Raw genomic sequence first — 26007 nt, 5'->3', positions numbered from 1 at the left:
GGTCTGCATTTTCTTTTTAGGATCAATTGACAAGCTTTCAGCAACTAACAAAACAACTGCATTTAGCCAATGAAAAAACGGAGTCAGTAAGTGAAACGCTGAACATTATAATGTATTGAAACTGTTTTAGCCTACCGCATAAAAGAGGAAAAAAATAAAGCAATTGCAGACGTTTCCAAAACAGATTCCAGGCACTTTCTATATAGGAGTGTCAGTTTTTTATCTGCATAAATTATAAACTGTACCATAGTTATAAGTTGCTGTATGATATCTTCTACTTCATTTTCACCCACTTCAATTGATTTGTTGGATGGAGAACAACAACCGGTCCTGGTCCTGCTCTAATCTAGAAAATAAGGTTATTTATTTGTTATTTATAGGCTCCTGATTTAATGCTGCTTGTGTTATAGCTCCATATAGAGCAGACTTGCACCTGCTAGCTTGTGTGTCAGGAAGTCAGGCTGTGTCTGGCTTGGAGGGAGATGGAAATATTTATTTATTTATTTATTAAATTTGTATACCGCCCCATAGCCGAAGCTCTCTGGGTGGTTTACAAAAGTTAAAAACAGTGAACATTAAAAAGTATACAGAGATCTGAGGGATTTCAGAATTCTAGAGGATTTTCCAGTAGCCAGCAATTCTTTTGGGGCCCTTGCTATACTGTGGAATAGCAAGTCACATAGGACCATCAGTTTAATCACTCCTGAGTGCCCTCTTTGGCATTGTGGAGTTTTGAAGGCTCCCTGGTGTAAAATGACCAAGATCCCTAGCTGAACATCTTCCCATATATATACTCTTTGTGGTGACCAAGCAGTAGAGGATACAGTTCATTATGTTCTATACTGTAAATCATACAACACCCCTAGGGATAAACATCTAGCGAGATTTCTGGCTTCAATTACTCATTATACAGATCTGGATAAAATTGGCTACTTATTTACAAACACTGCGAAATCCATCTTGTTAAACCTGGCTTGCTTTGCAGTGAAAGCGGCAAAAATTAGGAAAGACTTAGTGTCCCCTGATAACTAAGATTGCTGGTAAAAATCCCAGCACTATATATGATGTTTTATATGTAAAAGTTCAATATTTGATGTTTAATACAATGCTGTAATGTTTTTATATTATGATTCTTGTATCTGGCTAAAACCCATGCTGGGTTGCCTTAATAAAATTTTTGGTAGCCATATATATACTCAATCAACCCCTGAGTTCTTCTGAGAAGGCTTTACTGGTCGTTCCATGATGGAGTACTTAAACAGTATTTTTAAGTAGTTTTTTTATTCTGTTTTTTATTTAATTTTGTCCAAAATTTTGAATGGGGAAGCAGTATATAAATACTGTAAACAAATAAATAGGCCTCTTCTGTGGTTACACCCATCCTGTGGAATACTCTCCCATGTGTGGTTCAAGAGCTAGAAGTGGTGGCAGAAATTTTAAAAACCTCGTGAAAACACACCTATTTACACAGGCTTTACCTGACCTATGAGGAACTATGTTACCACACTATTTTTTTTATTCTGATTTTGTAATATTTTTAAGTGTTTAATTGTTTAATTATTTCTTATTTTTATTTTGTTTTTGTATTGTTATGTTGTATTTTAGATATTTTAATATATTAAGCAGCATAAAAGTATTATAAATAAATAAATCTGCTACTTCATAAAGAAATAAGCCTCTGTGGAACAAAACTTGTTTACCTACTTTTATTTTATCTTTAATTACCCATAGTACTGCTTTTCTCCCTGCATTACTCCTGATCCCCCTTTTGTGTCATGTCTGTCAGAGGGTAATGAAAGAGATGGTGAAGTTAAGAGCAGTGATGTAGGTTTTCCGGAAAATTTTGAATTGGAAAATTTCCCAGTGCAAATTAGGTAAATTTGCATAGGGTTGTTTGCATAGGAAAATTTTTCATTTGTATCAGAACGTTTTCCAGTGCAAATTAGGTTAATTTGCATAGGATCATTTGCATCAGAATATGTTTTGACGCCCTAGAGAGATTCCATTAAGCATAATTATTTTACTTGTATTTGGTAAACAACAAAGAAAAAAAACATGATGTGGTGTTTTTTTGTCCTAATATGCTACAAGTATTTGACCAGAAACATTTGAAGAAAATACTAAAGCACATTTAATGTGACTGAATGTTATAACATAGAATTTTTTATTTGAATACTTGTAAAAATTTAAAGACATATATTTCCCTTACTTTGTCTAATTTTAAGAAGAAAAATACTGACCTGGTAGCAATTCCTGGGTTGTTTAATCCAGGGATTGCAGGATGAGCTGTGCATATGAGCCATGTGCTCATTGTTTATGGGTTAAACAGAATTAACTCAACAGTTGTCCATGGTTTGTTGTTGGTTTAACTGTGAGTTGTTTATCCCATAAACAACCAAGAGTTTCTGGGTTCGTATATCACAAAACAACCCAGTAACTCAAAGCGGAGAGATGAAGTGCACAGCTTGCGCACTCTGCTCGTCCCCATAATTCCTGAGTTAAACAACAAGCCAGGAATTTCTGCCATGATGTAGGGATTGGGACACTAATTAATTTTAGCAACCCAAAGAACTATGCCTGATATGGTGACAGCCACTCACTTATCTCAATAGAGTTCAACTCTCTTCCACTAAGGTTGTTGGCACCTTCAGTTTCACTGTCACTATTTATTAGTTCCATTTCACTCTGAGACATAGATGTATTCAGTGGCGTAGTAAACAGTAAGGAAAGAGAAGGCTTTTTGAAAAGCAGAGTTCATGTTGCTTAAGACACAGATGTGTGTATCCATGGGTTGCATCCAAGATCTTCCTTCTATTGACAGAAGGGCTCTGCTTGCAGACGGTGCCTCTGCCCAATTTTTGGCAATCCCCCTCATCACATCACAGTGGACACCATTCAGCTGGGTCCCCTGGCTCTCTGTGTACCATTTTCATGGAGCTTGAGGGGCTGCTGAGGGGAAGAAGAGCTAGGAAGGTCTGCTTCCACCAGCCCAGTTGCATGTGCCTAAATCTGATTCCCATGGCTTTAAAAAGTGACATCTGAAATAGGTTTTGGTGTCAAAGAACAACCTTACTGTACCATAAGACCTCTTGATTTTGAGGTCTTTGGCATCTTGTGAAATGTACTTAAAGGCTTTTCTCTTATAGACTAATCGGGTATTTCTGAAGACTGTAATGGAACAGAATGTAGAACTGGAACAACTACGCAAGCAACAGAGGTATAAATGGGGCTTCTAAAAATTTTATTTGGTGAGCTCTAGTAATTCTCTACCTTGTTCATTAAACCCAAATATACATAACAGTAATACTAAACTGTAAGTGACAACAGTTTATATCCAAGGGTATTTTTTCATGAGTGGGAAGTGCTTGTGAAATGTGCCACCCAATTTTCATTGATCCCCACCCATTACAATTTCTGTGTCACACTCCATATTGCACTAACTGTTTTGGGAGCTGCACACCATTTTCACTTATGAATGATGGTGCCCTTATTTTCAATGTATGGGGAATTGGTGAAAATCAGGGCATGACCATTCATGAGTGAAAATGGTTTCCGCTTGCACACAAGCACCTTTGAATACAAGCTAATGGTTATTTGATTTTGTATTATTATTCTGGGTAGTATCCAGTGCGACACAAGCACTAATGCAACTTATGTTGTGCTAGCATATGGGACCTTTATTGCAACACCAGTAGCGTTGTCTGGAGTTACAGGATTCCCTGGAAAACCGGTCGCACCATCTAATGCTATTGCTGTTGCTCTAGATGTCCTTTATGCTAGTGCAATGCACTTGACAATGGTGTTCATGTCACATTGGATATTGCCCTCTGAATTAGTTGTGCTACGGTTGAGCTGTGATAGTTCAGCAATGTTTTCGATTCTTAAACCATATTGAAATAGATCAAGATAATCCATTTCATCCAGAAGTTCTTAGAACCGATAAATTGCTGCATGTTCAACCAACTTCACTTAAAGGGAAAAAAAAGAATGCTAGGCTTGGGTGTATAATTTTACAGCGCAAGGAATTAGGGGGGGGAGGTGTTTTTTTCATCAGTAGTGGCTTTAACATTGCTTGTTTTTAAAGTGGATGGCAGCAGTCTTTTCCTTTGTGAGATATTGATAATTAGTTGATTCAGTAATCCACCGCTCCATATCCCCATGCAGCCATCTCCAGCCATGATAAGCAGGAATTGTGGTACCAGCATGCATGCTCACTCCCATTCATCATCTAAACAACCCTTGATTTATTAACCATGGGTTGTTACATGTCCAAATGTGGCATATATGTGTGTGTGTCTATGTATGTGAAAGTCTTTCATTGGGTTTGCAGTTCAACTGTGTTCCTTCCCCAGTAAGGCAAATTATCAGTTACCGGCACTTGTTTATCCCAAGTAGAATTTCAGCATGAAAGTATGTCTAAAATAATATATGTAAAAGTTGTAAACTTTGCTCAGCTGTCTAATTTTTAATTGTATTATGGTTTTAAAGGGTGTTTTTGTTTTGCATGTATCGGAGGTTCAAATAGTCATTTTATATAATTTGAAGAAAATCGGACAAAATAGTTAAGCTTCCTTGGTTTTTTTTAAAAAAAGTTACATATTTTATCACTTTTGTATTATATTTGGCTTTAGTTTCATTCTAAAATTGCACTGGAAGTTTAAAATGCAATTACAGTCTTTTCTTGTATCATTCAGAAAAAGAATCCTTGCATGAATCATTGATTGCTACAGCCTTAGGGGCTTGTCCTTGCCTACGTAGCAGTGAATGAGAGTGAATAAATACTTTAGTGTAATGGTCTTGTGTGCAATGGAATTAAGCATGGCAACTTAGCGGTTTATTAGATATCATCAACTGAACGTTTTTAGCTACATGTGGAGATGTAAACCTATCAGTAAGTCTTCCCAATCTGGTGCCCTCCAGATGTTTTAGACTACAACTAATATTCCTGAACAAAACATCTGGAGGGGACCTAGTTGGTGAAGGCTACTATAACCAAGTTCCTGAGTGTGTTGAGGCTTGTATAGATATAAAGAAATATCTTTTAAGTTTTCACATATCAACCACTTGTGTTAGCTGGTGTTACATGTATGGATTCACTATGTGGAAAATCTCCACACCACACAGTCTTGGGGGATCATGGTGCTGCCTTAGAGATCTGTACGGTGAGCTGCTTATAGACATAGTGGTACCCAGACGAGGCCCCTGCCACTGCCACACAAGTGGTTTCAGCAGAAATCTTACCATTTATTAACACACCAAGTTGACCAAAGCGATACGAAATGAGTAAAGAGATGCCTTATTATTGTCCGACACGAATGTTCTCCTTTTAGCGAGGGCAAAATTGTCTTTTCACAACAAAATTCCATTACGTTTGAAAATGCAGTTGTAACTAGTAACTTTAAGAACCTTTTTCTTTTTGCAATTGAGTAAGGATAATTTAATTAAGAGTGATGTGTATATTTGCATGTAGACAATCCAAACTGGACTTGAGAACAGCAGCTGGAAAGGTTGAAGAAATGACCAGGCTCATTGAGGATCTTCGGGCCCAGATGACCAGAAAGGTAAACTGCATTGTTTGTCTGATTTCATGCTCAAAGAATTAATTGGTCTTTATTTTAATGATTCATCTGCTTTCTTATATCCAAGCAAAATTCTGATATAAAAAAACTGAATTTCTGTGGCTTCCAGGAAGAAGAGGTACTAGCTGCTCAGGAGAGAGAAGAAGCATCAGATAGACGCTTGCAGCAGTTGCAATCTAGCATAAAACAATTGGAGACAAGGTAGAACATTAAGCAATCACTTCATCAAGAATGAGTGGGACTTTAAGGCTGCTATCATGTACCCGTTTACCTCGAAGTAAGCTTCATTGAACTCAATGGGACTTCTGAACACACAGGATTCTGCTCTAAATTATAAGAAGCATTGCTGAGATACCTGAACATTCTCTTTAAATAATTTTCTGCCGATTTCACCAAGTCATATGCCATTTAATATAACTCACTTCAGCATCACATATTAGGGTTGTTTCTTTTTTATTGTAACATTTATTAGAATGGATTCAAAGGTGCGCTTCTACAGTTTTCTGCTAATGGAAGGGCTGGTTGGCACCTCACAATACAATGTTTCTTGGGTAACATGAAACTAAACCTAAATATGTTCTTGAAGGAGTGTGGGAATTCCTATAGAGCCTGGCTGTTATATCATTGTGTGGACTTATGCACAATCATTTGCAGAATCGTACTAGTTCTTATTTTTCTTTCATTCATGAGTTCTTGGATCCAATCTTGTTTTTCTAAATAGGCCTCTCAGGTTTGTTTGTTTACTTATTCAATTATATTATTCTGCTTTTCAAACAAATATTATCTCCTGAAGAGCCTCATATCAATAAATATAGAAAAAATGGAAGTCAGGCCCTGCGCTCAGGCTTGCAAACTAAAAAAGTAGACAGGATAGAAAGAGAAGGGAAGAGCTGTAGAATGAGAAGGTAGATCAGTTTGACGATGCCTGGGCAACATGGTAAGTTGCAAATGGGTATGTCCAATTGGGGCCAGGCTGAGCTTCCCTTTCTGCTGGTCTTGGCTTGACTGACTCTGCAGCCCTTGTTCTTTTGACTAACGTCAGAAGCCAGCGGGTACTCCCCTTTGCTTCTGCTGTCCGAGGGAAATGAAGTTGGAACTGAGTGATCTTTCTGGCCTCTGGTTTTTATATTAATGAGAAGTAACTGAAAGACTAGGAATATGACACTGCACAAACCATGTCCACAAATACATGCATACCAACCGAAGAGATTGCTGGTTCTGTTAGGTTTGACAATATTGATCATTAGTTGGAAAGGGAAATGAGTCCATCATTATTCTGTCCATCACTAAAGAGCTAATCAGCATGGGATCTTAAATTCACTGGCCATCAGATTGGAACATACACTGACAAACACAATCTAAGTAGTTCATTATGCACCTTAGCCTGGCTGTTTTATACCAGGCAATATCCTTTTGCACGTACCAATTGTATCCAGCAACACAATCTACATGCTAAAGTCCAGCGATTAGTCTGGTGCATGTTACAGTGTAGTTAAGCTGTAGCTGTGGGTCTGATTTTAGGCATGCTTAAGTTGAGGAAAGTTCCACTAAAATCAATAGAATATGGCTATGATCCCAGGGCAGCATGGAACAGATCTGCAAGGTTATCTTTGTCAGTTACTCAAAGCTTTGTCCTTTTGTTGTTTACATCTTTCTCTATCAGACAAGCTGACAAATTGCTTTTTACACTTGAATGTATGAAGAAGGCTTCTGTGCTGGGAAATGCTATAAAGAAAATCAAAAGGACCGTGAGCAAACACATTTCCTGCATGTGGGTCATGGAAAGGCATAATTTATATCTGAAATGGAGCATTAGATTTGGAATATCCTCCATGTTAGAATTGGATACTGTAGCTTCTGTTCGCTGGTAAACTAAAAGCTGTTTTAATTTCTGTTCTGTTCTGCCGTTTCACGCAAAATATGGTGTTCATGGTAGCTAACAATAAAATCCAGATTAACAACATCTTAATTAAACATAGCATAAAACAAAGAAATTACAAACATAACAAGAGAAGTAAACAGACTTTTTTTAGTTAGTTACAATACTTCTGTGTCACAATCTCTAAGTGGTTTAGATTACAGTATGATGTAATAATTTAAAAGAAAGTAAAATAATAAAATCAGTTAACAACATTCTAAAAACATTTTTAAAAGACTAGTTTATATGCCAAAGATCTGCCTGACTAAAAACACCTTTGCCTGCTGGTGGAATGACAACAGGACAACAGAAAGAGGGGCATCTAGCCTCTCTTGGCAGGGTGTTCCAGAGCCTAACAGCGGCCAACAAGAAGACTCTCTGTTGGAATTCCTCCCTTTAGCAGCATATATAAAACATCACACCAAAACATGGATAAAGAAGCTTAACTATAATTTGGTGTGGTGCTGAGGCTTGTTTCAGATAATCCTCCAAACCACCAGAAAGTAGCAGGTCATGCTGGTCTGGCTCTTTACTTAGCTTAACTTTTTAGTTTGGGAATTGTCAAAATACAATCTATTGAATAGGCTCAGAGAGTGTTGGCTTCACTAAGAAATATCCTAAAATTCTGTAACAGACTTTCTGTTTTCTTTTTAGGGAAAATGTGTTAACAGAACATTGGGTCACATTTTTCTATTTTCGGGGTGCGTGGGTTGTTGTTTATCTTTCAAATGTTTTGTCACATGGCTTGATTCCCTTCTCAGCCAATGAACAAAATTTTGTGCAGATGTTTTCTGAATACAAGCAGTCAGTCATCTCTAATGCAAATCATTGTTCTTTTCAACATGTTTCCATTGTTTTGAATTTGTTAGATCCCCCACTCCCAATATGCCCTGATACACTTTTCGTAAACCATATCTGCATAAAGTGCAAGTTATAGCTGTGTTTATACAATACCAAATGTTGGTAATGTTCCTGAAATATATAGAACAGACCAACATTTGAAAAACTGAGAATTTCTTACAAAACAATGCAATTATTTCCAGAATTGAGAAAATGTGCAGTATTAACTTGTCTCATAAATATGTTTTCTCAGTTTAAATGAGAGAAAGTATTTATCTGTTTCCTATAACGTACTTAAACTTCTGTTTGTAGTTGCATCACAAACTGGTAACCCCAGGAGTTACTAAGGTATTACGATGTTGGGAAATAAGTAACAAATGAAGTAGCAAAACAATGTAGTTTTTCATAGAATCATAGAATAGTAGAGTTGGAAGGGGGCCTTCAAGGCCATCAAGTCCAACCCCCTGCTCAATGCAGGAATCCACCCTAAAGCATACCTGACAGATGGATGTCCAGCTGCCTCTTGAAGGCCTCTAGTGTGGGAGAGCTCACAACCTCCCCAGGTAACTGGTTCCATTGTCATACTGCTCTAACAGTTAGGATGTTTTTCCTGATGTCCAGCCGGAATCTGGCTTCCTGTAACTTGAGCCCGTTATTCTGTGTCCTGCACTCTGGGATGATCGAGAAGAGATCCTGGCCCTCCTCTGTGTGACAACCTTAAGTATTTGAAGAGTGCTATCATGTCTCCCCTCAATTTTTCCCATAGGCTTCTCTGAATTGCCCTATATCATTGCAATTCAGATTTTGTGTTCTGGGCAACAGTGGAACCATAGACTGCTAATACAGAATATCATTTAAATCACTAGCACCTAAGTTAGTCATGACTGACATTAGTCCCATTTATTTCAGTGAGTCTACTCTTAAGTCTAGATCCAACCCATTGTCCTTGGCTATGAACGTAGCCCTCCAGTTAAGGCCATATGAAACAACCTTGAATGACAAGATGTGGAATTTTATTATCAATAGCTATGCAGTTGAAAATTTAAGAGAAAAATATCTGGTGGTTTCTTAAAGCACTGGCTACACACTTTCATAAAGAAGAATTCAATGTCGTTCAAGTTCCAGTTTATGCTTATGTGGAATTCTGAGAAAAATATTCTAACAAAATTGTATAGGCCTGTACATTCTGATCATAATATAAGAAAGACTATATCATCTTGCCCAGAGAGTCCTTGTGGTGAGATTGCCAATTTTTTAGAAGTTCAGCTAAGAGATGGCTGAGATTCAGCAGTTTAAAGGTCCTCCCTTGAAGTATAGTATTCATTTGTTTGTATCCATTTTTTGTGCTCCTTTAATATAATTCCAGTTTTTTCTTTTTGCTGGTTTAGATTCTATCAAAACTTTAGAGAAATAAATCTGATTTCTGTAAAATAATCAAGGAATCCTATTATTTTGCCCCTACTATACCTTCAGTAGAAATATAGAAACATATAAAAAGCAAATATAAAAAGAACTGGAAGTTATAAAAAGAGTCGTTCTAATGTGATGTAAGGTGCTATTTCTGTAGTTGTAAACCTTTCTTTGTTCTGGTTACAAATCAAACAGATTTCAGTTGGCAGCTATTTTGTAATTTTTCACTTTGGGGATCAATATTAGGCCTACTATTAGCTGTCCTTCAAAAGTAGTTCAGCATTGTGTCCCCAAAGGCAAGTAAATGCTGTTGACATCAGCCATCTTGGCTGCCACTCTTGTGTTGGGATCACAGTGAAGTGTATTGCTTAGGTACAGACAGATTTGGATTCAGATCAAGAAAACCCAACTCAGATTCCCCTCAAAAAGCATAAAAAATAATTTTGACTACAAAACTCAAAAGTTGTAAAAACATAAATTATAGCCATCAGATCAGATCCAAGTTTGAAAGAGGTTGCTGTCCTCTTGCCTCTTGGGCATCTAAACTCTGGCCTTGATGACACAGTAAAAACCTGCATGACCTGGGCAGACTCAAACATCGCCGAAAAAGGAATTCATAAAAACTCATCCTTCCTAGGAGACAAGGCCTGACAACTTTTGTAATATCACTTGCTTCTAATTTAATTTCTGTCAGTAAATATACTTTAAATTTTATATATATATATATATATATATATATATATATATATATATATATTGTTTTAATATACAGACTTTGTGTAGCTGCCCAAGATTCTAAACAGCTAAGGACAGAAAGAACAAGCCTAGAAAAACAAATCCAGGACTTGCAAACAAAGTGCACTGATACAGAAGGAGAGAAGTATGATGCCATGGTAAAGGTCCGTGACAGCTTGCAACTCTTAGAAGAAGCTAATCTGCAAAAGAGTCAGGTAAGCAAAGCTCTAGGGGGTTGATTTTGTTACCTGAATTTTATACAACTTGATTAAGTAACTACCTAATTACTCTTTCCAAAAATAACTAGAACCATGGGGTTGGATCCCGAGAAGCACTAGAACTCTTGTCACATAGATGCTTTTCTGTCCCTGCCCAATGTAGCCTTCTGTACCCCATGAAAAGTCACTCCTCAGATTTAGGGAGTCCTGTAGAATGGCATAGAATATGGCATGGAGGGCTGGAGTGGGAAAGAGAAATTGGATGAAATTGGGGAAGCCAGCTTCTCTGAGTGGAATAGTTCACAGAAGGGGACCCTCTCAAACTAAATCTCACACTTTATATATGAATGCTATATATCTTGCTGATGAATACTCTCAGGCTTTCAAGATTTTAACGCAAGTTGTGCCTTGTATAACTCTGTCACTGGAAAACCTTCATCATTCAGTTTCAGGAAATGTGATTTCTTTTCCACCAAGCACAGTTGACATTTTCTAAAGTAGCTGAACTACCCTCACTGGAATGACTGGGAAATGTCTAAAGTTTTTTATTGGTACACTAGATTAAAATTTGGGATGTCTCGTTGGAGATCCCATTGAAGAGATCTTCCCTTAGAGCATACAATGTAAAGTCATAATTTCTCATATTTGACATTAAAACAGTTAATCACAGGGCTTGTATAATGTTTGCCATGAATGCAATTCAAGAATGACATTTCCACCCCCATAAAGCAAAAGATTTTGTCGTCAACTCTAAATCATCCTGGTAGTTCAAAGGGCTGTACTAAGTGCAACTGAATTAAGGAAAAGCAGCACTTCAGAAAGAAAAACGTTTCATCTTGCAATAATTAATTAATTAATTTAATTAATGCATAATTTTGAATATGTTTTTTAAAGGAGTGGTACTAGTATGTTTCAATTCAAAATAATCAATGCTTAAAATCGATCTTTAAAGTACTTGTATTTTGATAATCAAAACTAAGAAGAAAGGGATGATCTAGTTTTCACCCTGCATGAAGAAGGAAGGATAGAACAAGGGGATTGGCAGTTGGAGAATTTTGCACATAGAATAGATGCAAAGGACAAGAAAATAAGGATGTGCTGAAACACTGGATCATTCCCTAGGTTATTATATATTTATATTCTACCCACGGAAGGGGGGAAATTATTCAGACTGGATATCTTGGAGGTGGAAGGGTCACAAATAACACCTCCATATTACTAAACTGAAAATTCTATCAAGAAAAAAACCTGTTCAAAACCAGGAAAAGTGCAACAATGAGGTAGACAAATGCTGTTGGGGAATTCCTATATTTGTTGCTTCTAGAAAGAGGTTCTTGTCTTTTGAATGGTTTGACAGGCAGCTTTTGGGTTGAGATCACAAGTTTAGCATCCACAATTTGGACTTTTTAAGGAACTTCTTTGTTGCTTTTATACTGTGGTAGAATTCCAAAAATTGGCTTATGATATGTAAAATGCAAAGCACACAATTAGCTGGGGTTAGAGTGATCCACATGCAGAGATGTCGGAGATTCCAAAGCTCATTGAGAGTGTATATTAAACATCAGTGTTTTGGAGCCTGTTAAGAAACCATCATTTTATTTTCTGTTTAGTAGAAAACCACAGCCTTTAACTACTTATTATTCAGAATTGTGGCTTGGCTTGTTCTCTACAGGAAGGTTTTTTAAATGGGATATGCCTCTTATTTCCTTCCCTAGGCAATGCTAGCTGAGAAACAAAAAGAAGAGGAAATTGAAAATATGAAGGAAGCAGTTTCTCAGCTGCTTCAAGATGCTGCATCAAGAACTAGAAAGGAAGTGAGTTATCATGCTTAAAACTTTTGTTTTCTTACAATTTCTTTTTTAAAAAATAACATCAATAGTACTAATACTTTAAAAACTATTTTTGTATAAATGTGAAATTGATCTCGATTTGCAAACATTTCTTTCTGGATGCCCGATGTTAGAAGATTTAAATAACTTCATTTGTTGATTGGGGCTGTAATTGGAAAACTTACTGCTCTTTATAAACAAAATATTTAGACAAATTATATAAATTGAATTCCATCAGAGCCAATACAAATGAATGACCTAAGTTTAAAGAACTTAAATTGCAAATTCAGCTGGAACTTCATAGTTAAAACTGAAAAATGTGTGTAATTGAAACTGAAAAATATGCTACATTTTAATGTTAAAAATAGATATCTCATCTGAAAAAATTATGCGGAAGTGCATTTTTAACAAAAAAGTAAATTCTTGTAAAGTATTAATGGACCAATAAGGGATTATATCCAATGTTTTGCTAGTGGAAAATTTTATTTATTTATCTATTTATTTATTTTATTACATTTCTATACCGCCCAATAGCCGGAGCTCTCTGGGCGGTTCACAAAAATTAAAAACATTCAAAGTATAAAACAACAGTATAAAACCATAATATAAAATACAATATAAAAGCTCAACCAGATAAAAACAGCAGCAATGCAAAATTACAAATTTAAAACACCAAGTTAAAAATTATTTATAGACTGTTAAAATGCTGGGAGAATAAAAAGGTCTTCACCTGGCGTCTAAAAGCATATAATGTAGGTGCCAAGCGAACCTCCTTAGGGAGCTCATTCCACAGCTGGGGTGCCACAGCAGAGAAGGCCCTCCTCCTGGTAGCCACCTGCCTCACTTCCTTTGGCAGGGGCTCACGGAGAAGGACCCCTGAGGATGACCTTAGGGTCTGGGCAGGTACATACGGGAGGAGGCGTTCCTTCAGATAGCCCGGCCCCAAGCCGTTTAGGGCTTTAAATGTTAATACCAGCACTTTGAATTGGACCCGGACTGGCAACCAATGAAGCTGGAAATTACAACAATTGGCATGCCAACTAGTGCAAGCAACACCTAGTTTAAGTCATAATGAGTTCTGTAACAACTTGCACAAGTGGACTCAAAGTATTAGATTTGACACTTGTGCATGGAGAAAAATGTGGTTTCTGCAAGTGGTAGAAGCTTTGAGCTAGTGGAATGACACTACTGGATACAACCCTTTGTCTGTAGATTTTGTCATTGTAGCCAATCAGTACCACAAGTGGTGGCAAAACTGTGTTTCAATCAGAGATGATCCACCTCTGTTTAGAAAAGTCAGGTTGGTGGTCTTGCAAATAGTAGCTGCCATACTGAAATCCAAAATGGCTGTCATAGATTCATGTTGTATGCCTACCTTGAGACATATTTATTTATTTATTTATTTAAGGATTTTTATGCCGCCATTCAGCCAAAAAAGGCTCTCACAGCGGCTTACAAAAGTATTTCTTGACAGTCCCTGCCCACAGGCTTACAATCTAAAAGACAAAAGGAAAGGGGATTGGGAGGGAGGAGGAGGGGGAAAAGGAAAGCAAATTCAGGCACTACAATCTTACAAACATATGGCAAATTATGTAGATTCTGAGTCATACCTCTGTGTACTTCACTGGACTCAGTGATGCTATTGGCTTCATTATTAAAAGAAAATTAAGATTTCTTATTGACAGTATTAGTATAAGGACTATTTCAAGGTAGTCAGAAACAATAGAATTGGTATACCAACTTTGCACTTCATTAAATATGTAATACTGAACAAAATTGTAAGTTTGCAGCAGTTTATCTTTGAATTCAAAAAGCCTATTCATTTGTGTATTTAATGTTGGTTTTCTCATTGGAATTTATTTTTGAACTGTAGTCAAGTCTGGACTGTTGAACTAAATATGTATTCCCAATATGTATTCTTTTTTAAATTAGAAAATCATTAAAAGAAAAACAACGTGTGACAGTGTTTAGTATTACATAGCTTTTTAAAGAGAAAAATGCTGTTTCCCACATGTTTTATAACATTTTATTTTTGAGTATTTTATTTTATTTTATTTTATTTATTTATTGCATTTGTACACCGCCCCATAGCCAAAGCTTTCTGGGCAGTTCACATAAGATAATTATTCCTTATAGTCATTTATTCTTTCAAAGGTGTCTCCAGGAATATTAGATAGGACATCTTGCACAAAAATATAGGATATATTTACTTAGCACAGCAATACACAGGCATAATTTTACAGTTACTTTTATTCCTTTTATTCCTCTTTATATATCCTATCTTCTTTAATATAATTCAACCTGTTTATTGGCCTGTAGGTCCTTCAGCCATAATAGTGCATTGTATGATTAGAACAAATAGCTATTGCATAATATACAATTTATTTTTTAAAATTAGGTGGAAAATGAAAGGAAAAGGTATAATATACAGATTTCCCGATTAACAGAAGAACTAACAGCACTTCAAATGGTATGTTTTGTCAAAAGAGAGAGGAAGAACACCTCTAGAAGACTCAATGCATTTTTGGAAAGTAGAATAAGATCCCGAGGGTGGGGGGCACTTATTAATGTGAGTTAGTTTAAGAAGTAGAATGTATAGCTATGAAATGAAAAGAAATGTTATTGTTATGTATGTATATGATTTATTATGTGTTGTTAAATTTTTTAAAAAATCAAATGGTATGGTTTAGATTTTGCTGCAACTGTTCGTTTAAGTTTCAGTTTCTGAGGTGGGGAGAAATGTGGGCTGTCTCATGAATTCAGTTTCCTAAACTAAAGCCTGCCTCCAGGGAAGTAGCCTTCCCAAATACTTTAAGTAAGTTAATGAACTGGAATGGGCTCCCCCGCCCCCAAAATACCATAAAGGTGCTGTTGAGGCTCAACATTTTTACAATCTGCCATAGAGTATCATGGAGGAACTCAAAGCCCTATGAATGGATGGCTCAGGCACAGCCTTACTTTCTGTTATGCCCAAGGATGGAGATGTCCTTCTTAAGAACCTGGGATAACAGAGGGCCGATTCAGCCTTAAAGACGTCTACGGATTGTTCCCTGGGCCAAAATGCACTCCTCCACTCTCTGGGGGCTACTTCTTCTCTCTTGGGAGCAGTGAATGAAGGCAGGACACTAAAGGATAAAGAAAGCTAAAAGAAGGCAGAACGTGTCCATATGTCATATGCTGAAGACAGTGCACATATTGGTACCAGGTGCTTGATAGTTCTACCCGACATTGTTTGCCAAATGCAATTACAGCGTTATTGGACTTCCTGATTTTTAGATTGCTTGCACTTTGTTTTCTTGGTAGGAGTGTGGAGAGAAGCAGAGCCAAATTGAGCGGGCTGTTAGAGAAAGGCGAGCAGTGGAAGAAGAATTAGAGAAGGTAAAACTTCTTTCCTATTGTGCAGTTTTTATGAATTAGTTTGTAGTATGCTTATCGTTGTGGCACTACCCAAGCTAATTTTCATGGGATTGTATGCCTAGAAAAACCTAATACTTACTATGTGGTATGGAAAAGATCTAGGCAAAGCATTCAAACCATTCTGAGGTAAATACAAAGGTACTGTTGTAATAAATGGCTAGGCAGTTCCACCACATTATGTTTTGTTTGCATGACATTTTGCAGACAAAATCGCTCACATTCATTCTGACTTGGACATCATTGTTTTGAGAGAGTCAGAGATGGAAGTGGCCAGGGTTCCATGTAATCGTATCGTTTTGGATAGATTTCAGTTTGTGCAGCCTGATGATGTGTACAAATTACTTGGTGGTTTGAGACCACCACCTGCTCTTTGGATTCATGCCTTCCTGGATATTAAAAGATGCCAGGACTAGGCCTACCATCTGGACCTCAGAAGTGGTTAATACCTCTTTGAAGCAGGGTGTGGTTTCCAATGCACTTAAACAGCCAGTGGTTAAACAATTGTTTTTTAAAAAACACCCAAATTTGAATAAGAACATAAGTGGCATGCTGGATCAGACCGAGGGTCCAGCACTCTGTTCACACAGTGGTCAACCAGCTGTTGACCAGGGACCAATAAAGTAGGAGGTAGCACATAACCTTCAGGGCTAGTAGCCATTGATAGCCTTCTCCAGGAATTTATCCAACTCCCTTTTAAAACCATCCAAACTGGTGACCATCACTACATTGGTGGCCAGTCCTTTGAATCTGGATATATCGCCTAGTAGCTAATGTACCATTCTTTAGTAACATCCTAGAAAAGATGGTGGCTTCTGATGATCTTGGATGTTGCTAACTCTTTGGATCCATTCCAATTTGCTTTCCAACCTGATTTTGAGTTAGAATCAGCCTTGGTCACTGGTGGATGACTTACATTGGAGAATGGATCGCGGAGATTCAACCTTGTTAGCTAACCTGAACCTCACTATCAACCATGATATCCTGGGTCTCCTAGCTGGATTGTACTGGACAGCATGGTGTTACAGTGGCTGCAGTCTTTTCTGGAGGGACTTGCCCAGAAAGGTGATGTTGGAGGACTCATTTTTCACTCCATTGCCACGGCCTTTGGAGTGCCTCATGGTTCTGTCTTGTCCCCCATACTTTTTAAAATCTACATGACACTGAGAGAAGTCATCTGGAGTTTTGAGCTAAAGCGTCATCAATATGCAACTGGCACACAACTCTACCTCGTGTTTCTTCCAGCTAGTCACTGGGAAACTGTGGTTCTCCTGGACTCGGCATTATCTGTGGAAGCGCAGGTGGTGTCAGTTACCAGGAGGGCCTTTTATCAGTTTCAGCTGATTTGCCAGCTGTGTCCCTATCTGGAGAAAGCAGACCTACCTATAGTCATCCATGTTCTGGTGCCATCCCAACCAAAGGCAGCCCGAGAATGCATGTTACGGTATCGAAAGACTGTTCAAAAGTTTCAGCTGGTGCAGCTGCCTGCTTGCTTGAGGGGACGAGGCAATCAGAGCATATAACACCAATTTCGTACCGGCTACACTGGTTGCCAGTATGTTTCCGGGATCAATTTAAATATGCATTTATTTATTTTGTTACATTTATACCGTGCCTTTTCCTCCAATGAGCCCAAGGTGGTGTACATGACTCCTCCTCTCCATTTAATCCCCACAAAAACCCTGAGAGATAGGTTAGACTGAGAGTCAGTGACTGGCTCAAAGTCACGCAGTGAGCTTAATGGCTGAGTGGGGATTTGAACTTGGGTCTACCCAGTCCTAGTCCAACACTCAAACCACTACAGCACAATGGCTTTAAAGTGCTGGTGATTAGCTTTATAGCCTTAAACAGCTTGGACCAAGTTATTTAAAGGGCTGTCTGCATCTGTATGAACCCAGGCCCTGAGATGCGTCCCTACACACATGCCCACCAGTATAATTTATTAAGGTGGTGAGCACAAAGTAGAATGCCCTAATGTGGGATGTAGACATGGGTTCCTCGGAACGTTCCCAGGACTGCAGGCAAAATCAGGATGACTAGGAAACCAGTTACCCTGCAAAAATGGAGGGGTCATCCCTGGTTGCCACAGGGATCCTCTATGCGTCATGTGGATGCACAGGGATGACCCCGGGATAAAAGTCTCGTGTAGACATGCCCCTAGTTATATGAAGTAAAATTCCTTGGATCCAGTGTCCTATTTCTTGCCATTAGCTTTTTGTGTTAGGAAAATAATTATTCCATGCACAAAAGTTGCTTTCTGCAAAAGAGCATCATCCTAACATTCACCTTCTGCTATGTCTCTCTTTGAAAAGCAAGAAGGCCAGGTTTAAAAAAATGCAACTAACCTTAAAGTTGTTAACTAGGAGCATGAACACAATTATAATATGGGTAGATGATATGAGGGATTCAAAACAGCAATTTTCACAATTTATTTAATAGCCTCTTTGCCACATACTGGTGTTTGAGGCAGCTCAAGAAGTTAAAACCTGTGAAAACAATACAATATTGGTACAAATCCAGCTGCAGCAGGCAGTAAACATTGGCTTGGATCCAGATTCTGCCTCCTGCAGGAGTAGGGCTACTTCCATCTGGGAAAGACCTCTGATCCAGCTGAGCGTTTCTGCTAGCAGAACAGGAGAGGAGGCAGTCTTTGCCAATTCCATTCTACCTCCGCAGTCCCCTATGCCACATGAAAATCTGTTCCAGAAGTCTGGGGGACCCTCCAAAACAAAGTAGGAGGTGATGCTGGGGGCTGCAGAGGGACACAGGAGACTAGGACTGCCTGCCAACTCGTTCCCTCTGGCAGGAGTATCCTGAGTGGAATTCCACTCAGGGAATGCTCTTGCTGTCAATATTTCAAATCCATGCTAAAAGCAGAGCAAAATAGTACCAACAATCAACATATAACAAATGATAGCCATACACAACTTCACTAATAATTATAACCTACTAATTAATATTTATTGCGTATGTCTTTCTTTAACCAGTCAAGGTTGTTTACAAGAATTCATACAACAATAATAAAATACAATCATAAAATATTTAAAACCACTGTTAAAAACAATAATTATTTAAAAGAGCAATATTAAAAGATTTGTCTAGACCCCATTCCTAAATGCTGAAGACCAGTTGTAATGCCAAAGGGATTGCGTTCCAGCATTTAGAAGCAACACAGGAGAACGACCTTTCCCGCCTGACAAGTGAGCCTCTGTAATTGAGTGTCTCTTCAAAAAGGCCTCTCCTGCTGATCTCAGTAACCAAGCTAGCAGCCCCTCAGATAGCCAGACCCTAGGCTATTTAGGGCCTTAAGACTGGGTTTGGACAATCAAGGTGGTAAAAGAAGCCATTGTGGGTCCCCTCTCGGTGTGTGCTGTGCTCACAGCCGCAATTTGCATAAATACCCGCGATGCATCATGCATTACTGTGTCATCCAAGCCTAGCTCTGTGTGCAGTGAGTGGCTTTTTACCACCACAGCTCATGGCTTGTAGTGGGGTCAGGGGAGAATCCGCAATAGTTTTATTTATCCCCATGGTCATCCATAATCCGTGATCCTCCTTTTACGTCTATGATCATCCAAATACTCCCTAAAAGGTTAAAATCAATACCTTGAAATGAGACCAGAAAACAATTGGCAACCAAGGCAGATCTTTTAGTATTGAGGTTATCTGATCCTGATATTTTGCACAGGTAGCCACCTAGCTGATGCATTTTGGACCACTTGAAGATTCCAGACACTTCAGGTTAGCCCTATGTAAAAGGAATCACAGTAGTCTAGCCTTGATTTAACCAAGGCATGGAGAGCTGTTGCCAGATCATACAAACTCAGGAAATGCACAGTCTATCACTAACATCTAAGATAAACAGTACAGCCTTCATGTGATTCCTGAATGATGCTAAAATAGGCAGATATCTCTTGGGAGGAGATAATCATGGTGGAAAGGAAATATCTCTTTCTTCAATGAAACCAAGGTGTGCAGAGTGATTAACTGTGTAACACTAATGGCAAAGTTATTTTTACAGAAATCTAACTGAAAAAATACAATATGTTTTTGTAACTCAATCAGATATACCGTGAAGGTAGAGGAAATGAAGGTGATTATAGAAAACTAGAAGAACTTTACCAAAGGTGTCTGAATGCTGAACGTACAAAAGATGATCTTCAGCTAAGTCTACAATCAGCACAAAACAAAATAAAGCAACTGGAAATGAAGTAAGTAACTTCTATACGCTACAAGCAGGCAATGATTTTCATTCACTGCTTCTCTGTAAAGTCTCTTGGGTTGGGATTTTCATAGCTGTTCATTGTTATATCCATTTTTTTGTATTCATATCCATCCTGTCTCTTACTTTAAAGATAGGCACAGAGTATGTAATCATTTTACAATTTAAGTAGGGTGAGCAATTGATTCCTTTTTTACAAAAATAATAGACAGCTGCATGGAAATCACTCCTCTGAGCTGAAATATGGTATGTGGTCAATTGGGAACTGTTTTTATGTGTTGCCACTTTTCCCAATTGAAATCTGCACGTACAGCTATAGGTATAGTTGTATTTCTACTGCTTTTCATCTCCTATTCATAAAAAAGGTTCTCCACCCTTGTCTAAATGTTTCAAAGTAAATCCTTTTCCAAAGTGTTCATAACGGTGATCCAGATTATGCTACTATGCATTGAGATGAATTCCTAAAGGATGATCTGGGGTGGCTATCAATCTGGACTCTGGTTGTCTTCCAGAGAGAGAGAGAGAGAACCATATATAATAGTTTCAATATATATTCACGCTATCTCATCACTATAAGTCTTAAGACTTATATCACTATAAGATCCTCCTGCTTTGTTCTAATCCACCCGATTTCTGACCAAGAAGAGGCAGCAGAGGGAGCAGGAGGGGGAGAGAGTTCGTGATAAGAGTTCATTTCAGGTGTGCATCGTAGGATTTTATTGCTGCTGACAGAATCATGCTTGAGATCAGCTAAGAAGCAAGGAATTGCAAGACCAAAGTATTTTTTTTCCTATTGCAACTGAATGGAAAATGGTGATATTCTTACAGGGGTTTCAGTACAACTCTTGTGAAAGAGGCCCTGCAGCACTGTGACTATAGGAAATAAGAAGTCCTTCTTTACTTGTAACTTGTTAAAGGCTCCCCCCCACACACACACTTTTTCTTTTTTTGCTAATATATTCACATCCCTTAGGCTAAGCCTGCAGCTGACTGGAGGAGCTTTTGCTTCAACTGCAGAACTGCAAAAATTCTTTTGTCAGCCTGCAAAATTTTATTTCCTTCTATGAATACTAAGTTTGAGTTTCAAAATGTGTCCTCATAATATAGCATAGTAGAGCCATTTTAATAATAAAAAAGTATTCTAGCTTTTTGTAATAGTGTTCAAAACATAAATGAATTGAAATGCATGGATAATCGGGGTGGCGGAGGGGAACAGATCCTAAAAATAGTACCTTCTAAAAACTCTCCATAAGGTTCAATATCCTCCCAAAATCCCTCTAAAACATTCATTAACTAAATAATGTGTAGTGCAACCCTATGCATGTTTACTCAGAAGTGAGTCCCAGTGGGTATTACTCCAGGGAAGTGGAATTGCAGCCTTAAAGAAATATTTGAGTATGCACTGACAAAAAGAAAAATAGAAGGAAATAAATACATTATTTGATGAGTATAGGGATTAGATTTATATATTAGTCCTGCTTCAAAGCCCTGTATCTTCAATCATTTGATCATTCCACAATCAGCTGTATGTTGCTAAGTATCATAAGTATTGCATATTCAATGTATGAATATATTTATTTGTTTAAAATTTCATTAAGCTATGAGGAAGAGATAGGCCGTTGTCGGGAAATGATCTACAAGTTGCAAAGTATTCTCGACTCTGAAAGGGAGAGCTGTGGCTCTGTCAGTGAAGAACGCTTAAAACTTCAGCAAGAGAATGAACAGTTTCAAAAAGAAATGGAAGACTTGAGAAAGCTGGCCATGGAGGCACAACAATCTGCAAAATTAAAGGTATTAATGCTATGATGTTATAAAGGTATTAATGATTTGACAAGGGATCGCATGGAGATGTACATAACATTACAAAATACAAATGCTGTATAACAACAATAAAATTACAAAAAAAGAGGCAACAAACAAACAAATTAATTAAACCAATTAAATTTAAAATGTCTGGGCGAAAAAGAACATTTTGATTTGGTATCAAAAAGAAAGGAAGGTTATTTAATGCAGGCTAACTAATAACTAATAAGCACTTGAGAAAGGTGCTTGAGCAAGTGCTTGCAGGACAACTCCAGGCACTCTTGAATTAAACAAATTATCTAGATCCATTTTATTCGGGCTTCAGGCCTCGTTTTGGAACGGAAACTGCCTTGGTCACTCTGTGAGATTACCTTTGCCAGGAAAGGGACAGGAGGAGTGAGGCCCTGTTGATTCTCTTGGACCTTTCAGCAGCTTTCAATACCATCAGCCATGGTATCCTTCTGGATAGGTTGTCTGGTTGGGAGTTGGAGGCACTGTGTTGCAGTGGTTCCACTCCTACTTGGCTGTCCAAGTTCAGAAGGTGGTGCTGGGGAATTATTGCTCCGTGCCATGGCGCCTAGGCCATGGGGTTCCACAGGGCTCTATTTTATCCCCTATGCTGTTTAACATCTACATGAAACCGCTGGGAGAGGTTATCCAGCGATGTGTGTTAAGATGTCTTCCAATATGCAGATGACACCCAGCTTTACCTTTCCTCTTCATCAAACCCAGGTAAGGCAGTGGCTGCTCTGAATCAGTGCCTGGGCATAATAATGGGCTGGATGAGGGCCAACAAACTGAGACTCAGTGCAGACAAGACAGAGGTACTGTTAGCGTGTGGTTTGTCTGTCCGGCTAGTTGCTGTTCAACCTGTTCTGGAGGGTGTTGCACTCCCCCTAAAGGATTGGGTTCGTAGTTTGGGGGTGCTCTTGGATCCAGAACTGTCACTTGAGGTGCACGTGAACTCAGTGGTGAGGAGAATCTTTCATCAGCTTAGGCTGATATATTATTATTATTATTATTATTATTTATTTATATAGCACCATCAATGTACATGGTGCTGTACAGAGTAAAACAGTAAATAGCAAGACCCTGCCGCATAGGCTTACAATCTAATAAAATCATAGTAAAACAATAAGGAGGGGAAGAGAATGCAAACAGGTACAGGGTAGGGTAAGCAGGCACAGGGTAGGGAAAAACTAACAGTAGAAAGTAACAGTAGAAGTCTGCACAACATCAAGTTTTAAAAGCTTTAGGAAAAAGAAAAGTTTTTAGTTGAGCTTTAAAAGCTGTGGTTGAACTTGTAGTTCTCAAATGTTCTGGAAGAGCGTTCCAGGCGTAAGGGGCAGCAGACGAAAATGGACGAAGCCGAGCAAGGGAAGTAGAGGCCCTTGGGCAGGCGAGAAACATGGCATCAGAGGAGCGAAGAGCACGAGCGGGGCAATAGTGTGAGATGAGAGAGGAGAGATAGGAAGGAGCTAGACCATGAAAAGCTTTGAAGGTTAACAGGAGAAGTTTATATTGGATTTTGAAGTGAATTGGAAGCCAATGAAGAGATTTCAGAAGCGGAGTAACATGGTCGGAGCGGCGAGCCAAGAAGATGATCTTTGCGGCAGAGTGGTGAACAGAAACCAACGGACTGATGTGAGAAGAAGGAAGGCCAGAGAGAAGAAGGTTGCAGTAGTCCAACCGTGAAATAACCAGTGCATGAACAAGCGTCTTGGCAGAAGAGACAGACAAAAATGATCGAATCCTGGCAATATTATACAGGAAAAATCGACAAGATTTAGCTACTGCCTCAATATGAGGAATAAAGGAGAGCGAGGAGTCGAAGATAAAGCCAAGGCTACGAGCTTCCTTGACCGGAGTAAGCGTAACATCATTGACAGTAAGAGAGAATGAGAGATGAGGAGAAGGTTTAGGAGGAAAAACAAGCAATTCAGTCTTTGCCATGTTAAGCTTCAAGCGACGATGAAGCAGCCAAGCTGAGATATCTGAAAGACATGCCGAGATACGATCGTGAACATCAGGAGAAAGTTCCGGAGATGACAGATATAGTTGTGTATCATCGGCGTACAGATGATATTGGAGGCCATGAGATTGAATAAGCTTGCCCAAGGGCAACATGTATAAGGAAAACAACAACGGGCCAAGCACCGAGCCTTGCGGAACCCCTACTGAAAGGGGAAAGGAGGAAGACGAGCTGCCATTAGCCAACACGCTGAAAGAGCGACCCGCTAGATAGGAGGCAAACCAGTTATAGACAGAGCCACAAAATCCAAGGTCATGAAGGGAATCTAAGAGAAGATCATGATCAACCGTGTCAAAGGCTGCAGTTAGATCAAGGAGAATAAGAACGGAATAATGGCCTTTAGACTTGGCCGTAAGGAGATCATTGGTGATCTTAGTAAGGGCTGTTTCGGTGGAATGCAGAGGACGGAATCCAGATTGAAATGGATCCAAAGCAGAGTTACTAGAAAGAAAGTCAAGACAGCGAGAGTAGACCGCACGCTCCAGGATCTTTGAAACAAACGGCAACAAAGAGACAGGTCGGTAGTTAGATAGAGATAGCCTATCAAGAGTAGGTTTCTTGAGAATGGGAGAGACTGTAGCATGTTTAAAAGCAGAAGGAAATGAACCAGAGGATAGAGAAAGATTAATAATATGTAGCAAGGAAGGGAGGATAGCAGGAATAAGATTAATAAAGACGCGAGAAGGAATCGGATCACGAGAACAAGTGGAAGGCTTCGAAGAGCGCAGTATTGTAGACAGTTCATCCGCAGAGACCGAAGAAAACGCAGAGAAATTTGCAGGAGGAGCTGACAGATGAGGAACAGGAACTGGAAGAGGAGCAGAGCTGGCCAGATCAGAGCGGATAGTTTGGATTTTAGCATTGAAAAAAGAGGCAAAGTATATACCATCTGCGCCCTTATCTGGACAGAGATAGCCTAGCTGCAGCTATCCATGTTCTGATAATCTCTTGTCTGGATTACTGCAATACAGTATATGTGGTTCTGCCTTTGAAAACGGTACGGAAACTTGGGCTGGTACAAAACAGACAGCACATTTGTTATCAGGGACTGGCCAACGAGACCACATCACACCAGTCCTTTTCCAACTTAACTGGCTGCCAGTCCAGGTCTAGGCCCGATTCAAAGTGCTGGTATTAACATTCAAAGCCCTAAACGACTTGGGGCCAGGCTATTTGAAGGAACGCCTCCTCCCATACATACCTGCTCAGACCCTAAGATAATCTTCAGGGGTCCTTCTCCATGAGCCTCTTCCAAAGGCAGTGAGGCAGGTGACTACCAGGAGGAGGGCTTTCTTCGCTGTGGCACCCTTGCTATGGAATGAGCTCCCTAGAGAGGTTCACCTGGCACCTATGTTATATTCTTTTCAATGCCAGGTGAAGGCTTTTATTTTCACAGTATTTTCACAGTGTATCATCTTAGTCTTTTAACTTTGCTGTTTTAAATCTCTGCATTGCTGCTTGGTTTTATCCTGGTTGGGCTTTTATATTGTACTTTTATATTGTGTTTTTATACTGCTGTTTGTTTTATACTTCACGGTTTTAAATTTTGAGAACCACCCAGAGAGCTTCAGCTATTGGGCGGTATAGAAAAGCAATAAATGAATAAATCACTTTCTGTTACAGGTATGCCACCTAAATGCCTAGAAATACTCAAAACAGATATACAATTTGCATCTGTATGTATTATCCATAATGAGCACAGCAAAGACATTTTTCGTCTATTGACATCAATCCAAAATTGTGGAATAGGGAGTATTTCATATACATAATCCTACCACCCAAACTTAGCAATGTTTCCAATATGGTATTGCATTTTTCTTCTTGCCCAGCCTTCTTAATGTTTTTTACCAGCTCTCTTGTAGTGTATGTGAGAGAGCGGGGCGGGGGGGAGGCTGAGTTCGGGCAACACGCTAATCAACGGTTGTTTCCTATTCTGTTCCTATTACCCACCACCACCACCCCGTTGATCAGCGTGTCATCCGAACTCAGCCAGAGAATGGGGGTGGG

General features: G+C 38.8%; 1 protein-coding gene across 3 annotated transcripts in view; it reads left to right on the top strand.

The window, feature by feature from the left end:
* SCLT1 (sodium channel and clathrin linker 1) overlaps positions 1 to 26007 on the top strand; it is a 62949-nt gene that overhangs the window by 13474 nt on the left and 23468 nt on the right. For all 3 annotated transcript variants that reach the window (XM_063135519.1, XM_063135521.1, XM_063135518.1), the window contains exons 9-18: positions 21 to 86; positions 3147 to 3217; positions 5471 to 5561; positions 5689 to 5780; positions 10520 to 10697; positions 12416 to 12514; positions 14928 to 14999; positions 15833 to 15907; positions 20009 to 20154; positions 21764 to 21956. In XM_063135519.1, the coding sequence (XP_062991589.1) occupies positions 21 to 86; positions 3147 to 3217; positions 5471 to 5561; positions 5689 to 5780; positions 10520 to 10697; positions 12416 to 12514; positions 14928 to 14999; positions 15833 to 15907; positions 20009 to 20154; positions 21764 to 21956 (1083 nt within the window). The remainder of the gene's footprint in view (positions 1 to 20; positions 87 to 3146; positions 3218 to 5470; positions 5562 to 5688; positions 5781 to 10519; positions 10698 to 12415; positions 12515 to 14927; positions 15000 to 15832; positions 15908 to 20008; positions 20155 to 21763; positions 21957 to 26007) is intronic.

The sequence above is a fragment of the Elgaria multicarinata genome, chromosome 10 (assembly GCF_023053635.1).
Source record: "Elgaria multicarinata webbii isolate HBS135686 ecotype San Diego chromosome 10, rElgMul1.1.pri, whole genome shotgun sequence".
Taxonomy (NCBI): Eukaryota; Metazoa; Chordata; class Lepidosauria; order Squamata; family Anguidae; genus Elgaria; species Elgaria multicarinata.
The sequence above is the reverse complement of the archived record's forward strand: the minus strand, read 5'-3'. Positions and strand labels throughout refer to the sequence as shown.